We start from the raw sequence: 18,842 nt of genomic DNA on the forward strand, positions 1-18,842 counted from the left end.
AAAAAAAAAAAAAAAAATTCCACTTTCTCCAATATAAAAGATGAAAAGCCCAGTTGAAATTTTGTTTTTGTTTTTCTCTGTGAATTTAGAGCTTATTTTCTGACATTTTTTTTAAGGAGGTGTCTGAAAGTTGAGGATTAGTTCATTCTTACTTTGTAAATCTAGTAAACTAAGGCCAATCAGTTAGGAACTAGTCTTCATCAATAGTCTCATGCGTAGGTATCGTTCATGAATCTGAGTATAAACGTGGTTGCTTCTCCTTGGAACATATGTATCAGGTATTGGCCTGTTAGTATGGAAAATAATGCCGTGTTTACCTGGCCTCCTGTCTTTTCTACCAGGCTCATCAAAGCTCTAGGAAAGCCAGTTTCAAATTAAGAAGCAGTTCAGGGATTGGATTATTAGAGATATGATGAGTAATTTCATGTCCTAATTTGGAAAAGTGAAAACAAGACATTTAATTAACACTACAGATCACTGTTACAAGATCTTTTGTAAATAAGATTTGGGAATTGAGAAGTTTAGAGAATTTATTTTAATGGTAAGGAACTAGTTCAGATACTGGCTGTGGTGATGGCTGTTGTACAAATTGGTCTGAAACAAGTAGAACTCTTTACTTAGATTTAAAGTAGAAAAGGTCTTTGAAATGCCAGAATTGTATTTTGTATACTTGGTGGTCATTCTGTTATTAAAAAGATTGCTGATTTGTTCCTGATAGTATCATGTGATGTTCCACAAAATATTTGTGTAGTCTTCTTGAAAAATAAAATAGTTGGATTTGATGACGTCAGTTATTTTTTCTATTCTCTAAGGCTGTGATTCCATAATTTCTTCACAGCTTAATATTTTCTTGCCTAAAATATTTACAGTAGGTATGGGTAATTACCTATACATTCAATTTTGATGTTCAAGAAGCAATTTTAAATCACTCCATGAATGTGTAAACCAAAGCCTCTTGAGGAAGAAAGAGTTGGTATATTTCAGTAGGCCTCTCATGGATATGATTTGATGTTAAAAAGATTACTGTTTTAAAATCATGATATAATATTTTTCACTTAATATTCAAACAGCCAAAAAAGTCCTTTCCTTAAAGAAGTCTTTAAAGAAAGCATATTAATTTTTCTTGGGAAATTTGTGTTACACCACTTCAGTCAAAAAGTTTAAGGTATTTCCTCTTTTACTGTGCAGTGGACCCTTTTATAGATCCATTAATATTAATGACAGCACATATTTAAGGAAACATTACCAAGAAAATCTCAATGCAGTGAGGGCTTTATTATCGTATTTGTATGTTTTTATTTAACATTATTAAATATTTTATATAAGAGCCTTAGAATATCTATTTAGTAGGTAAAACTGCTAATACTTCTGGAGAGTCTACCTAATGAAAAAATAAAAATCTGTAGCTTCTTTAATTGATACAAAAAGGAGAAGAAAATACAGTTTTACTTTTGCTCTAAAATACAGGATGTACACTTTATTCTCTTTGCTTAGATGTATTGCAACGTTTATTTTCATGTGATGACTTTCTTTGTAGATAATTATCAAACAGCACAGCTGCTTGCCTTAATTTTAGAGCTACTCACATTTTGTGTGGAACATCACACATATCACATAAAAAACTATATTATGAACAAGGACTTGCTAAGAAGAGTCTTGGTCTTGATGAACTCAAAGCACACTTTCCTGGCCTTGTGTAAGTAACAGTTTCAATGAACATTCTTACAAAATGTTTTATGGAACAGCATTTTTAATAGAAAAGCCTGAGTTACCCATGTGGAATTATTTTTTTCTAGCAAGTGCATATGCTATTAAAGAGATGATTGTGAGAAATACTAATCTTTTGTTTTCTTTTATTTAAAGGACAAGAGGAGTAGGTCATAGTGCTTCCCCCACCCACATATTGCTAACATTTAGATTCAGTTGTGATATAATACCATGTGCAATGGCACTTCACTAATAGAACCACTCCTGCTGTCTTTTACATCTGCTTCATCAAACTGTCATTTAGTAGTGACTCTTTTTATATTTTTGAGATATGGGCCTTGAAATGTATTTGTATAACTCAGGTTATTTATTTGAACATGTAAAATAACTTACGGTCTCTTCAGTAGACCACTTGGACCAATAAAAGTCAAACTTAAATGCTGATGTTTGCTTAAATGTTGATTTTTGGTGAACCCTAACTTTACTTTCCTCTCATAGTTTCACCTGCTGATAGAGGTAAAGAAACCTTCTCCCTAGAAATAAAAAGAGCCCTGTGGGTTTTTTCTGAGCATGAAAATCATAGTTAAAATGTAACATTTAATTTAATGTATAGAGAAAAGGTTAATCTCCCTACTACTTCCTTTATTTTTAAGGCCTTAAAATAGCCACTGTTAACTGCCTGCACTACTTCTTTTCCATTCCTTTTTCCATACCTGTGCAAATTTACATAAACATTCACACATGTATAGGTTTTCATGTTTTATTTTTATAGAAACAGGATCATGCTGACACACATCTCAGCCCCTTAATAATACGCTAGGTCATTGGATATGGCGTGAACTAATATTTTTCCTAAACATAGCTGAGCAACATTTCATAGAGTGGCTCTTTCACAACTTATTCTACCATTCTCCACTGCATGGATTACAAGATTGTTTTGGTATTTTGCCATTCCAAATAGCACTGTAATAAATAGCCTGGTATTGGGTTGGCCAAAAAGTTCGTTCAGGTTTTCCCATAAAACCCGAACGAACTTTTTGGCCAACCCATACATAAATCTTGCTTTACTTGTTTATTTCCATAGGATAGATTCCCTATATTGGGATTGCCAGAGCAAAATATTTATTTATTTTAATATATCCTTTTTCAATTTTAATTTACTTTCCAGATTACTTTCCCAAAAGATTGAAGCACTTGACATGAAGAATGCACTCAATGAATAGCACTCATTCTTACTGCTTTTTAAAATGTTATCCAGCTGATGATGGAAAATGTATTCTGTTTGTGTTTTAATTTACATTTTCCTTGATAACATCTCTTCACATTTTAGTGCTTTTGCATTTTGTCTGTTGTGAATTGCCTTTTATCTTTTTCTTAGAGCTCTTGTATGTTAGAGATATTAGCAGTTATCACGTTTTGGGGAAAAAAATGTCCCAGTTTCATTTGTCTTTTGTCTTTACGTTTATTTATGGCATTGTTTTGCATATAATTGCTATAAGATTCTTTATGATGACAGATATGTCTTATTTTTCTTTTATGGCTTTCGGTTTTTTTTGCCTTGCTTATTAGGAAAGTCTCCTATGTCCTAAATTTATACAAATATTTTCCTCAATTTTCTTCTAATATTTTTTATTATTTTGTACGTTTATATTTGTAATGCATCTGAAATTTGTTTTTGCATATGATTTGAAGTGAGAGTCTAGCTTTCTTTTCTACTGGATGTATAGCCAATTGTGCTAACACCTTATTAAATGAACTATATTTTCCTTACTGAATTAAAATATCACTTTTGGTATTCAGTAAGTTACCATATATACTTATGTCTTATTTCTGAACCATTTATCCTTCTATTTCACTAGATAAAATGAATGGGAAAGTTTATTCTTATGCCATTATAGTATCTCTGTTGTAAAGTTTAATATCTGCTAAGTACCTCCTCAGTTTTCTTTTCATAATTTTCTTGGTTCTTGGACATTTGTTCTTCCACAGTAACTTAAATACAACTTTATCCAGTTCATCCTGACTGGATTTACACTAAATTTTTATATTAATTTTGGAACAGTTGATGTTCTCATGCTAGGTTTTCCTATATGGCTTTCTATAAGTAGTCCTTTCTGAAATGACTGCAGAATGGTCACATTTAAATGGATATAACTGAACAAATCTCCAGTATTCAAATGTTTATATTGCTTCAAGATTTCCATTATTATAAACAATGCTGTTTTAACTATAGCTTTGTGTGCATGTTACTTCATTCACAGGCAGTGTATGAAAGTGCCTGTTTGCTCAGGTCTTTGGCAATACTTCAGTCTTTTTAATCTTAGGAAAACTATTTCTTATCCTGCCGTAAAAAGAGGTGATGTTTTAAGTCTAGCAGTTCTGTCCGCACCTGTTTAATCTTACAGATATCATACATTTATACTTTATGTGGCCTATTTCTGTTTTATTTTCAGATAATATTTAGAACCTCTTTGGACAGACACAACTTCTTTTAATAACTTAGATCTGTGAACAGAGGGTTAAAATGAGAGAGTGACTTACAAAATCAGAAACCTTGTGTTTTAAAAGATGTGGCTAGTGTTATCTGTAGAATAAATTAAACTACTCAGGAGAGAGGTTACAAGTTAAAAGATAAAGCATAAATATAAGGGATTGAAATTACAGTATTTTGTGTTCCATAAAGGTTTTAGCAATAATATTGCTAAATATGTTTAGCTAGGGAAAAGACTAAAGGGAAATTTTCTTTTCAATATTCTAAAATGTAAAAAGCCAAATTATACTGCTTATTTGTTACTCTAACATTCTTTTACAGATACAGTCTGATCTGCCACAGTACATGTTTACCAAAGGTTAAACAGCTCACAAGCAATTGGTAAACAAGGGAGTGATATTATAATCCGGAGGTAGTGTTGGTTCACAGATGATATTCCCAAGGCAAAGAGAACTGGAATAGCTTTCATCAGAAAAGTAGAAAAACCTTTGGCTCTCCTGTATACTGGTAGCAGGAGCCCCTTTGGCTGTATTTTCAGAAAACTTAAAAGAAGCACCTACCTCCAAAGCTCCCCCCACTCCCCTCTTTGCCCTGTCCCCCAGAGAGGTAAGGCAGTCTCGGCTCTAGGCAGGTTGCACCATTCCTGTCCCCTTCTCAGTGACAGCCCCTACTGACTCTGAGCTGCCTTCACTGCATTGTCTCCACATCCACCAACACTGCTCTAAGTAGTGCCGGCATTTGTGTTGTATGGTTTTTGTGTATTTTTTAATCTCTCTGCCTTGTAGCTGTCTGCCTACCAATTATTGGGGCTTTTGTTAGCTTTCGCCCCAAGTTGTACAAATTTTGAGTTGGTTTTTCCCTAATTCTGTTTTTCACAAAATCCAATTGTTCTTATTGCAGTTTTGCTTTTTACTTTAGGAGAACATATACATTGCTTTATGTAAAAATACCTGTATAATAATTAATACTAGTAAGATTAGCAACTTATTCCCTGTATTATTTTTAATTAGGTGCTCTTCGTTTTATGAGGCGGATAATTGGCCTTAAAGATGAATTTTACAATCGTTACATCACCAAGGGAAATCTTTTTGAGCCAGTTATAAATGCTCTTCTGGATAATGGAACTCGGTACAATCTATTGAATTCAGCTGTTATTGAGTTATTTGAATTTATAAGAGTGGTAAGTTTATATTAAAAGATTCTTAGTAAATTAAAATAACTGTGTTTAGTGATGTTAATATTTTAAATTGTGAAATTCAGCATAGTATTTAAAACTGCGTTTATGCTCTATTCTTCTCAGTTCCATTTTTTTGCCAAATGTTTCAGGATATTTAGCATATTGGACATTTCACTCAAGCATGCCATTCAACATGATCTCTGTGATCTCTTACAAGGGTAGTGATAAAAATGAATAGAAAGATTGAAAAATAATTCCCTTGGTAGACATTGATACAAAATGCATAAAACGTAGGATGTTATCATGGAATTTTAAGTTGAAGAATCTGAGAAGTTAGGTGAACTACTCCAGCTGCCTTATTTTATAGACGAGGGCTTGAGACACCCAAAGTGATTAGCTGACCTATTCAGGTGCATTCATTTGGGTAGGAGCACAGGCAGGGCTTGAAGATATGGTGCAGCTCATTCTTGAGTCTCAGTCAGGCAACAAAAGATTTGTCATAAAAAGATCTGGAGAGAGCTCTGTGTGAATACCAGAGATAAGATGAATAACTGAAGAACCGGTAAGATAAATTTACCATCCCACACACTGAAATGATTCCACTGGAGTAAATGGCCACATGGTTAGAAAAAACTTGAAAAAAGAAAGTCAAAGCTAGAAGTTCATTCTCTGGTTTTTCTTCTTACAAATCAGATTTGTACTGATGACACAGTATTCCCACGTAAAGATTATTTGACTGACTAGATTGTTTTTCTTAGAGTAGTCGCTTGCCAAGAGTATGGTTTGCAAAAAGGATGAAGAAGATAGAAGTACTGTCTTTAGCCTTGGAAAAAAGGGAACATGGTTGACTAGCTCACCAAGAATCTGAACCCAGGTTCACAGTGTACTGTTCTATGAATTAGAGATTAACTTTTATATATTTTTTCCTTTAAAATTTTTGTTGAGATATGGATAAAATGAATTGTAAGGTTCACAGTCCCATCCCTATTCCTATGATTGAATTTGTTTTTCTGAAAATAATTTTGAGTGGTTGATAAATGTACATTGAATCCCAAAACTTACCTTTTTTTGTTTCAGTGTGTAACACAACTATTTTACCTAGGTTTCTAATTTTTCTCCTTTGCATATTTTTTTGGTTCAGATGTTCGGGGGAACTAGTTTAAAGACATAACAGTCCTTAATACAACCAGGTTATGGTATATCTTTTAAGGAAGTGGCATGTATATATCCTACCAGTATTAGTCCTGAATCACAACTTATTTATTTTTAATGATGAGCCTGCTTTGCACCCATTCATTTGCAGTGATCACTTAAAATGGTTCATTTAGAATTTAAAATTTATTACTATCGGTTTATTTCACAAAAATTACACCACTAGAGAGCTGTGGAAATATACAAGAGGAATTCAAGTTGTTTTACCAAATATGTATATGTGATATAGTCAGAGGAATCTGTTTATTTTTTAAGTAAGATTTATCTTGTTTTGATAGTTAAACAAGGTGTCATCAATAATATCTTTCAATGTTTGTTGAAAATATAATTTCAACATCTGCTTTCTAACTAGGTGTGCACTCTTGATCAGGCCATCCAGTCTCTCTCATAGCCTCAATTTTCCCTTTCTGTAAAATAGGGTTAATAAAACCTATTGTATAGAATTGTTATGAGGATCAAGTGAAATTGTATGTGATAAGCGCTTTTTAAATTGTAAAGTGCTATTATGCAAATGCGAAAAATAAACAGACAACATAAACTAAATACATTTACCTTTCAAATGTTCTTTATAGTCCCCCCAAAAGGGCTTCAGTGAATTACTTCTCCTTTTTTCAAAGTGTTCTGTGGAGTCCTGGCTCATTTATAAAGAAACTAGGACGTTTATTTTTGGAAGATGATTTTGAAAACCCTTTTTTTTGATCAGCTTTGGAACTATAAAAAATCTTCTTTAAGTTTTTCTTCTAACAAGCATTGTATTATATTTGAAATATAAATTTTGTGCTTATACAGGAAGATATCAAGTCTCTTACTACACATATAGTTGAAAACTTTTATAAAGCACTTGAATCGATTGAATATGTTCAGACATTCAAAGGATTGAAGACTAAATATGAGCAAGAAAAAGACAGACAAAATCAGAAACTGAACAGGTATTGTTTAAGTATATTGCATTTATAGCCTATAAAATTATGTTCAAAATCATGTGTAGTTTGATCTTACATATGAAATTTACCCAGGAATTTTCTTTCCATCATTAGATAGTACAGGGTTGTGTAGGAGGGTAGTATATTCTCCCTACACTGAATCTTTTATATGAAAGATTACTGCTCCATATCATAACTCAAGATAAATTTTTAGGTTGGTGTACAAACATCCTTGGAGTGTTCTCTGGTTTCTGGTTACATCTTATATCGCAACTGAGGTGATTATGATATAAGTTATACTCAGTTAAAATTATTTCAGCTCCTCTTGGTTATACATATTCTCATATAATCTGGTCAGGAATTTTAAATCATTACTTAATATTTGTGATATATTTCTTACAGTGTACCATCTATATTGCGTAGTAACAGATTTCGCAGAGATGCAAAGGCATTGGAAGAGGATGAAGAAATGTGGTTTAATGAAGATGAAGAGGAGGAAGGGAAAACAGTTGTGGCACCAGTGGAAAAATCTAAGGCAGAAGATGATTTTCCAGATAGTTATGAAAAATTCATGGAGACTAAAAAGGGTATTAAAATTTTGAATTTTTGATTAGTTCATTCTCTTATTTAGTATAGAAATTACTCAGTTGTTTGTGAAGTTGTGATAATAGTTTATAAAGCATGAAAGACATGAATTTGATGCTAAATCAAAACCTTTTAAAATTATCACCTTTTTCAAATCTGATTTTTCAAAACGTTTTACGGGGCTTCCCTGGTGGCGCAGTGGTTGAGAAGTCCGCCTGCCAATGCAGGGGACACGGGTTCGTGCCCTGGTCGGGGAGGATCCCACATGCCGTGGAGCGGCTGGGCCCATGAGCCATGGCCACTGAGCCTGCGCGTCCAGAGCCTGTGCTCCGCAGCGGGAGAGGCCATAACAGTGAGAGAGGCCCACATACCGCAAAAAAAAAAAAAAAAAAAAAAAAAAAATTATATTTAAAATGTTTTTCTTGAAACTTGCCATTTTGTGACTCTCTTCATTTGCTGTTTATAAATTGCATTGTCTATACTTTGCCTTCTGTGAACAGTTGTGCTTTTATTTCTATACTGAAATCTTCAATAATAATAGAGATCATATAGATCCGTAGAAACTTTCCAGAGCACTCTGTCATTTACAGCTGGAGAAACTAAGCTTAAAGAAAGAAGTACTTTACTCTTTGAAATTTTTAAATTGTTATAAAAGTTTCATAAAGATAAAATGGCAAGGGACTTCCCTGGTGGTCCAGTGGGTAAGACTCCGTGCTCCCAGTGAAGGGGGCCCAGATTCGATCCCTGGTCGGGAACTAGATCTCGCCTGCAGGCCGCAACTAAGAAGTCTGCATGCTGCAACTAAAAAAAAGATCCTGCATGATGCCGCACCTGAAGATCCCAACCCGGAGCAGCCAAAACAAATAAATGTTCAAAAAAAAAAAAAAAAACAGTTAAAATGTCAAGAGCGGAAAAGTAACAGTAAAATTTCCTGTCTTTCAAATATGTTTAACTTGTTTATAAAACTAAGATCTTACTAGTGTTTTTCAGAAGAACCAGTCACTTTAATTCTATAATTTAAATGTTTCAAAAAATTTATATCTTGAAAGGCAAAAGCATTTCCTAGACTTTTGTATAAGTTTATGATTTTCTTTCCCTTTTTTAAATTTATTTATTTATTTACTTTTGGTTGTGTTGGGTCTTCGTTGCTGCACGTGGGCTTTCTCTAGATGTGGCGAGCGGGGGCTACTCTTTGTTGTGGTGTGTGGGCTTCTCACTGTGATGGCTTCTCTTGTTGCGGAGCAAGGGCTCTGGGTGCATGGGCTTCAGTAGTTGTGGCATGCGAGCTCAGTAGTTGTGGCTCACAGGCTCTGGAGCGCAGGCTCAGTAGTTGTGGCACATGGGCTTAGTTGCTCCGCGGCATGTGGGATCTTCCCGGACCAGGGCTCGAATCCGTGTCCCCTGCATTGGCAAGTGGATTCTTAACCACTGTGCCACCAGGGAGGTTCCTAGTTTGTGATTTTCAACGTGTGATTTTCTAAAGGCATTTCTCATTAGTTAGTGTTTCATTAATTTCTTATTACATTTTCCTTGAAACTGTTGCTACCAGCCTCGGTCATTTTCCACTCATCACTGCCATAAGTTCTATTTATTTCAGCTTGGGGGATCACAAGAGCCTATTAAAATGTCCTAAGGAATAGGTACCTTTCGGTAGCCAAATTCTTCTACCTTTACTCATTACAGGCCCTGCCCTGAGTACTGTCAGAAGAGGCAGTGAGGCCGTACTTGAAGTACTGCATCCAGTTAAGAAACATAATCAAAAATAGTGGCAGCCAGGGCTTCCCTGGTGGCGCAGTGGTTGCGAGTCCGCCTGCCGATGCAGGGGACACAGGTTCGTGAAAAAAAATAGTGGCAGCCAGATGTTAAAGGATAGTAGATACCTTTGTCATAAAGGAAACAGATAAAGGAACCTGGAATATTCAGGAAATAAATGACTGATAAACATGGTCCTAATCATTTTCTTTAGGCATTTGGAATATTGTTGACTTGTGGGAGAGATTATTAGGTTTTCACAATGCGTATGGAAGTGTAGAGTCAGTGAGTGGAAGCTGCAGAGAGACAATGAAAGGAAGAGTCAGACAGCTAGTGAGTCCTTGGAAGAGTCCTAGATATAGCAGTGTGGAATTCTAGCATACAGTGGCTGATCTGTTATATGACTCTGAAGTTTCTTTCTAATCCTGAGATTTCTAAGACTCCAGCTAATAAAGACTTGTCACTGTACACATCATGCTCTACCCTCTTAGCTCTTACAGAAAAGCAAAGGCACTGTTTTATAAGTTTTTAAATTATTGTTCTTTTCAGATGCTTTGACTTAGCAATATTTACTGATATTCAAATTTTTACATTTGCTTTAGCAAAGGAAAGTGAAGACAAGGAAAACCTTCCCAAAAGGACATCTTCTGGTGGCTTCAAATTTACTTTCTCCCACTCCACTAGTGCTGCTAATGGAACAAACAGTACAAACAGTAAATCTGTAGTGGCTCAGACACCACCAGCAAGTTCTAATGGATCCTCTTCCAAAACTACAAACTTGGCTACATCAGTAACAGCCACCAAGGTATGTGAAACTGCTCTACACACAAACTTCGTTTTTTTCGTCTGTAGAATTATTTCATGTTTCCTGAAGAAAATTTGGATAATAAAAATAATCTCAAAGAAGAAAAAAAGTTGCACACATTGTCATCAGAGAACATGACTGCTAACATTTGATTGATTTTTCTTTAGGTATATGGGTTTATCTGACACAATTACAGTCTCTGTATAAGCACAGTTTTGTATCCTGCTTTCATTAATTATGAGAATTTTTCTCTGTTATTAAAACATTATTGAGGACTGTAGAATTTCATTTGATTTAGCTGTATCATAGTATTTGTAAGCATCCCCTCCCCCCACCAATATTTTGGAGCGCATAAGTTGATTCTGATATTTCACTGACTACTGGCATTGTTGCATTTTAAGTTATTTTCTTGGATAGATGAGTAGAACAATGTTCTCACCCATATTGTCAAATTCCTCTCCAGAAAGGCTATACCAGTTAATGTTACCGTAAGCATTGTATGAGTATGCTTGGTTCACTGCAGCTTTGGCACTGTTATTATAATGATTTTTAATCTTTACCAGTTAGGTAGAGGAGACAGTATATATTTTGTTCCTAATTGTGTCATTTGTTACTAGTAAGGTTGAACGTTAGCCTTTTGAATTTGGTCTTCTGTTAATTGTTCATAGTCTTGCCTTTTTAAAAATTGGCTTATGTCTTTTTAGTATGAGTGAGTCTTTGGTTAAGAATATTAACCTTTTTGTCATTCACATAGCAAATGTATTTCCCATTGGTTACTTTTTTCATGTAAACAAGTTTAAATTTTATATAAAACTTTTTTCTTTCATTTACATTATTATTATATGTAATATGTCCTTTTCCCCAAAAAGGAGTGGCTTAAAATAAAAAGGCATAAATAAAGGACAACTGTTAGTATAAGGTTAGAAGGACAAGAGAAGGCCATAGTAGAAAACCTAAGTGAAGTGATGCTTCTTGTTTTGAACACAGACTATAAGTCTGAGTTTATTTATTTTACAAAAATGTAGAATCTTTCTTCAGTATTGTAGCAAGGTGGGCTCTTGACTAAAGATCACAGAAGTAGCATTTTCAATAGGATTCTCCTGTTTGTGAAACACAGTTTAAGTTATTGAACAAGAATTTTTAAATTTTCATTTTTTGATAGGACAATTTAGTATAATATTATGACACTATATTAAGAATATTTGCTGTTGAGTTATATTGCTTGGGTTCAGATCTTGGCTGTGCCTCTTTCTCTGTGTTTGACCTTAAGTAAATTATTTAATCTCTCTGGGCCTTATTAGTTTTCTCATTTTAAACAGGGATAAAACAGCACCTCCTTTATAGGTTTGTTGTAAAGGTTTAATCATTTAATAAATGTAAAGAGTTTAGAACACTATTTGGCACATTCTCAATATATACTAGCTTTTCTTTTTTTTTTTTAATCAAAGTAATATATGCACTTACTTTTAAAAGACAAATAACATTAAAAGTATTGAAAAAAAAACAGTCCTCTTTTCTTCTACGCAGCGAAGGCTTGGAACTCTTCTAGCTCTTTCTTCTATTTCTAATTAATATGCTAATACTGCCATATTGTTTTACCACTTTGTACCAGATCCTCACCCTTATTACTCTCTGTATCACAATTTTTGGTTAAAACAATATTTGATAATTTTATAGCTATAATAACATAAATATTTATTCATTAATTTTTTTCCTGCTTCTCTTTTTTTCCCTGCTTTTTTTCTATACTGTGTTTTTCTTTATAACTTTTCTCTTTTTATAGAGTAAATAACCTCTTAGGTTATTTTCCACATAGTCTCCCCCTTGGAGACATCTCTCTTAAAGTCTCCCATCTTGTCCCAGCCTAGATTGGTTCCCCTCCAGACTTGCTGCTCATCTGTTGTCTTAAGGCTGCCTCTGCCATCACACTAATACTTCCTTTTGCCTTGCTTCTTTTCTTATGTTGACTGTTTCCTGGATCTCAGGTCTCTGTTCTCTGTCTTGATTTTCCATCTCATTTTGTTGGAGCATACCCTCTCTGTTTCCTGGAAAAAGAATTCCATGAGAGATAAAGTTTGAGACCTTGCATGTATGAAGATGTCTTTATTGTATCCTCATACTTGATTGACAATTTAACTGAATGTAGAGCCAAATTAGAAATAATTTTCCTTCAAAAATTTGAAGTTATTGCTGCCAAGAAATCCAGAGACATTCTTATTCCTGATTGTGTGTGTGTGATTTTATTTGATTCTTCTTGGAAGCATTTGGGGTTTTATCTCTGTATTCTGAAATTTCAGGATGATATACTTTGGGCATTCTCAGCTAAACAGTCATGACCTTTAGTTTGAGGACATTTTATGCTCTTTCACTATAGCTTATTGTTTGGATATTGGGCCTTATAATTTTCATAATTTTTCTCTCCTATTACTCATTTTTTTGTTCTATTTTCTGGGTTATTTCCCTGAGTTTTTAATTTACTGTCCTTACAGATAATTTTTTATTTATGAACAAGCAAAATCAAGTGCGAACACAAACACATATTTCACCTTTTTTTACACTAACAGCAGATTGCCGAATACATTTGTTCTACATCTTTTGGGGGGAACAGATAGAAAAATAGCAGTTGTTCTTGGAAAACTAATTAATTGCTCAGTCACTCAAGACTATCACAAAAATTTGATACTAAGCAAGATAGGAGCTCACAGAGTAAAGCACTAGTTATATTGGCTCTCAACCTTTTTCAACAAACTGACCACATTTCTAAGTGAAGGCAAGTTCTTTATCACCAATGGCCCTTTAGCCATTTTCACCATCATTGCTTTTCAGGTGTCCAGCAAAGTGATTCAGAGGTAGATAGATTAGATAGATAGATTCTTTTTTTAGATCCTTTTCCATTATAGATTATTACAAGATGTTGAATATAGTTCCCTGTGCTATACAGTAGGTCCTTGTTGGTTATCTATTTTATATATAGTATTGTGTACATGTTAATCCCAAACTCCTAATTTATCTGTTCCCCCGCCACCCTTTTCCCCTTTGGTAACCATAAGTTTCTTTTCTGTTAGTCTATTTCTGTTTTGTAAATAAGTTCATTTGTATCCTTTTTTTTTTTAGATTCCACTTACAAGCAATATCATGATGTTTTTCTCTTTCTGACTGACTTCACTTAGTATGATAATCTCTAGGTCCATCCATGTTGCCTCAAATGGCATTATTTCATTCGTTTTTATGGCTGAGTATTACTCCATTGTGTACATTTATCACGTGTTCTTTATCCAGTCATCTGTCGACGGACAGGTTGCTTCCGTGTCCTGGCTATTGTAAATAGTGCTGCAGTGAACATTGTGGTACATGACTCTTTTTGAATTCTGTTTTTCTCAGGGTATATGCCCAGTAGTGGAATTGCTGGGTCATATGGAAGTTCTATTTTTAGTTTTTTAAGGAACATCCATACTGTTCTCCATAGTGGCTGCACCAATTTACATTCCCACCAATACTGTAGGACAGTTCCTTTTTCTCCACATCCTCTCCAGCATTTATTATAATGTAGACTTTCTGATGATGACCATTCTGACCAGTGTCAGATGTTACCTTATTGTAGTTTTGATTTGCATTTCTATAATAATTAGTGATGTTGAGCATCTTTTCATGTGCCTGTTGGCCTTCTGTATGTCTTCTTTGGAAAAATGTCTGTTTAGATCCTCTGCCCATTTTTTAATTGGGTTTGTTTCTTTGATGTTGAGTTGTTTGAACTGTTTATATATTTTGGATATTAACCCCTTATTGATCCTATCATTTGCAAATCTTTTTCCCATTCAGTAAGTTGTCTTTTCGTTTTTGCTTTGCAAAAGCTTTTAAGTTTAATTAGGTCCCATTTTTTTTATTTTTGCCTTTATTTCCTTTGCTTTAGGAGACTGATCCAAAAAAATATTGCTACAATTTATGTCAAAGATTGTTCTGCCTATGTTTTCCTCTAGGAGTTTTATAGTATCTGGTTTACATTCAGATCTTTAATCCATTTCAAGTTTATTTTTGTATATGGTGTTAGAGAATGTTCTAATCTCATTCTTTTACATATAGCTGTCCAGTTTTCCCAGCACCACTTGTTGAAGAGACTGTCTTTCAATTGCATATTCTTGCCTCCTTTGTCGTAGATTAATTGACAATAAGTGCATGGGTTTATTTCTGGGCTTTGTATCTTGTTCCATTGATCTATATGTGTGTTTTTTGTGCCAGTACCATACTGTTTTGATGACTTAGCTTTGTAGTACAGTCTGAAGTCAAGGAGCCTGATTCCTCCAGCCCCATTCTTCTTTCTCAGGATTGCTTTGACTATTTGGGGTCTTTTGTGTTTCCATACAAATTTTTAAATTTTTTATTCTAGTCCTGTTGGTAATTTGATAGGGAATGCATTGAATTTATAGTTTGCCTTGGGTGGTATGGTCATTTTAACATTGATTCTTTCATGGAAAGAACACGGTGTATCTTTCCATCGGTTTGTGTCGTCTTCAGTTTCTTTCATCAGCATCTTATAATTTTCGTCACCATCGTTGATTGCTACAATCGAATTGATTGGTTCTTAAAATTAAATAGATCAGGTGATAATTTGTCTGTTTTCCTTTGGGAGGCATCCTAAAGCTCTAATATATTTTTTAAAAATCACATTCTTTGAAAATTTTATAGTTTTCAAGGTCAGCGAAACAGTAGCTACTAATGAAATTTATTTGTTATTTTTGGCTGCATTGGGTCTTTGTTGCTGCACATGGTCTTTCTCTAGTTGTGGCGAGTAGGGGCTAGTCTTCATTGCAGTGCACAGGCTTCTCATTGCAGTGGCTTCTCTTGTTGCGGAGCATGGGCTTCAGTAGTTGCAGCACATGGGCTTCAGTAGTTGCAGCACGTAGGCTCAGTAGTTGCGACTATCACCTTTACTGATGATTAAAAATTTTTAATCATGTTGAAGGAAGATCTATGTATTTTTTTTTTTTTTTTTGGCTGTGGCACTCAGGATCTTTGTTGCGGCATGCAGGATCTTTTAGTTGCAGCATGTAGGCTGCAGCAACCTGCATCCTGCAGCATGCAGGATCTGGTTCCCTGACCAAGGATCAAATCCAAGCCGCGTGCATTGAGAGCATGGAGTCTTAACTGCTAGACCACCTGGGAAGTCCCATCTATGAATTCTTTATTTCATTGAGTAGAGCAGGGGTTCCCAACCCCCAGGCCTGTTAGGAACCAGGCCGCATAGCAGAAGGTGAGTGGCAGGCGAGCAAGCAAAGCTTCATCTGCCGCTCCCCATCGCTCACATTACCGCCTGAACCATCCCTCCCCCCCAATCCAAACCATGGAAAAGTTGTCTTCCACAAAACCGGTCCCTAGTGCCAAAAAGTTTGGGGCCCACTGGAGTCAAGGATAATTCTTGAATTCTGTCCCCTTAGATTTGTTAATATGATGAATTATGTTAAGTTTCCTAACTTAAAATTTGTTAATTTGTCAGTTTTAGTTCAGAAAGAGTCATTGTTTCTTCATAGGTTTTTGTTATTGTTACATCATTTGTTTTGATCCCTTCTTTCATAGTAGAAATGTTTCTCAAGTGTCTGGTGATGCTTGGATTTTCTTTCATATTAAAAAGTAAGGTAGTTTGGGATTGACATGTGCACACTGCTATATTTAAAATGGATAACAAGGACCTACGGTATATAGCACAGGGAACTCTGCTCAGTTATGTATATGTATAACTGAATCACTTTGCTATACACCTGTTAATCAACATTGTTAGTCAACTATACTCCAATACAAAATAAAAATAAAAACTAAGAAAAAAAAGAAAGCCTTGAGAAGTGCCTCAGTGCGGTGCTAATCTATTTATGCAGCAAAAATATAAAATAAATTCATCTGCTAGGCTCACAGCACCAAACTAAAAAAAAAAAAAAAGGTAGACTTTTCAACAAGACTGCCAAGACAATTCACTGAGGTAAAGAATCATCTTTTCAACATGGTGTTAGGACAACTTGGATATCTGCATTCAAAAGAATGAAGTGGACCCTGCCCCTCACCATGTTACAGAACTTAAAGTAGACAAAAGGTTTAAATATAAGAATTAAAAGGATAAAACACTTAGAAAAAACTACAGGCGTAAATATTCATGTCCTCAAATTAAGCAGTGATTTTTTGTTTGTTTGTTTTTATTCACCGCAAGGCTTGCGGGATCTTAGTTCCCCAGGAATTGAGCCTGCACCCCCTGCAGTGGAAGCACAGACCCCTAACCACTGGACCACCAGGGAATTCCCCTAGGCAGTGATTTCTTAGGTATAACACAGCACAAGTGTTACAAAAGAAAAAAATAGATAAATCAGACTTCATCAAAATTAAAAACTTCTTTGCTTCAAAGGACACTATCATACGGTGAAAAGGCAGTCCACAGAATGGGAGAAAATATATCTGATAAGGGATGGTATCCAGAATATATAAAGAACTCTCCAGCACAACACAGCAGCCTGGTTTTAAAATGGGCATTTAAAAAGATTTCTCCAAAGAAGATACACAAATGGGGCATATAAGCACATGACAAAACGGTCAGCATCATTAGTCAGGAAAATGCAAATTAGTCAGGAAAATGCAAATCAGAGCCACTTCACACCCACTAAAATAGCTATAATAAAACACATGGACAAAAACGTGTGTTAGTGAGAAGCTGCAACTCATACGTTATTGATGGGAATGTATCAATAAAATGGTGCAAATGCATTAGAATACAGTCTGGCAGTTCCCCAAAAAGTTAAATTCCACTCCTAGGTATATACTCAAGAGAACTGAAAATAATATGTCCACCCTAAAACTTGTACATGAATATTAATAGCAGCATTATTCATAATAGCCAAAAAGTGGGAACAACCCAAATGTCTATCATCTGATGAGCGGATAAACAAAATGTGATATATCCATAACGATGAATATTATTTTGCCATAAAAAGGAAGAGGAATGAAGTACTGACACATGCTACAACATAGATGAACCCGAAAACATTATGCTAAGTGAAATAAGCCCAACACAAAAGGCCACATATTGTATGCTTCTGTTTATAAGAACTGGTCCAAAATAAGCAAATCTTTAGAAACAAAGTAGATTTGTGATTTCCTGGAGCTGGGAAGGAGGGAGGAATGGGAAGTGACTAATGGGTAGAGGTGTTGGGGGGTGGTTGTTTACGAAAACACTCTGGAATTAGTGGTAGCGGTCACACAACTTTGGGAATATACTAAAACCACTGAACTGTACACTGTACAGGGGTGAACTTTACAGTATGTGAATTATGACTCAATTTTTAAAATAAGGCAGTTAAAAACAATGAGAAGGGCCCACTGATATGGACTTCATATAAAAGACTAGAGCAAATGCCCTGCTCTTTTTAGGGAGTGTTAGTGGTTTGGGGTTTTTTCCCTGTGGAGCCACTTAGCTCTTACAGGCATAGCTAGTCTGCTACACCTGGTGAGTATAAGCTCACCTGTTGGTGTTCTGAGAGCCTGGATGGGAACGAAAGCTTAGAATGGAGGTGGGCGTGTCTCTGCTTGGCATGCAGAATTTACTGTTTCACCCTGGCACCTTTCCCCTGCCCTTTACTGTGCCTGAAGTCCTGACGTGCAGAGCCTTTCTGTCGCTTTTCCTTTATGGTTGGTGGTGGTAGAGGAGCCGGAATCTCTCCGTGGGGGTAGGCGTGTGGTAGGGGAATGAATTGTAGAATTGAGGACTCAGTTGTCTGTTTCACTGACTCAACTGTTAATCATCTTCCCTGCTTTCCCCAGTATTTTGGTGCCCTTACTTCCTAGTCTTTTCTGCAGTTAAGACATGTAAGTTTGCTTCTTATCTCTATATCCCCCTGCAAACCCTTCTTTCTTGACTTCGTTCTCCATTAAAACTGAGTTATTTTGCCTCTGATTTCTTTTTCCAAAAATGTCTTAACAGCTTTCATCTGCTGTTTTCTCCTTTCCTTTTTTGTCTTTGTTGATATATTGTCAGAAACAAAAATTTTTGAAGAGAATATAATGCCTGGGAAAGCAATCTAAATGTCCAACAAGGAATTTAACTTTGGCGGTGTATCCGTACCATGGAATACTAGAGTTTAAAAGAATGAAATAGAACTTTGTGTACTAACACTGAAAGCTGCTATTTGTTTAAAAGCAATACATTTATAGTTATAT

The 18,842-nt window shown here is 35.1% G+C and overlaps 1 protein-coding gene across 2 annotated transcripts in view; it reads left to right on the forward strand.

The window, feature by feature from the left end:
• Positions 1 to 18,842, forward strand: part of PPP4R3B (protein phosphatase 4 regulatory subunit 3B) — a 66,341-nt gene that overhangs the window by 44,239 nt on the left and 3,260 nt on the right. The window contains exons 11-15 of one of the 2 annotated variants that reach the window (XM_024752928.1): positions 1,538 to 1,696; positions 5,209 to 5,378; positions 7,377 to 7,516; positions 7,913 to 8,097; positions 10,450 to 10,652. In XM_024752928.1, the coding sequence (XP_024608696.1) occupies positions 1,538 to 1,696; positions 5,209 to 5,378; positions 7,377 to 7,516; positions 7,913 to 8,097; positions 10,450 to 10,652 (857 nt within the window). The remainder of the gene's footprint in view (positions 1 to 1,537; positions 1,697 to 5,208; positions 5,379 to 7,376; positions 7,517 to 7,912; positions 8,098 to 10,449; positions 10,653 to 18,842) is intronic. The other variant, XM_024752929.1, reaches the window with a different exon arrangement.

Source organism: Neophocaena asiaeorientalis, unplaced genomic scaffold, assembly GCF_003031525.2.
Source record: "Neophocaena asiaeorientalis asiaeorientalis breed wild unplaced genomic scaffold, Neophocaena_asiaeorientalis_V1.1 scaffold100, whole genome shotgun sequence".
Lineage (NCBI taxonomy): Eukaryota > Metazoa > Chordata > Mammalia > Artiodactyla > Phocoenidae > Neophocaena > Neophocaena asiaeorientalis.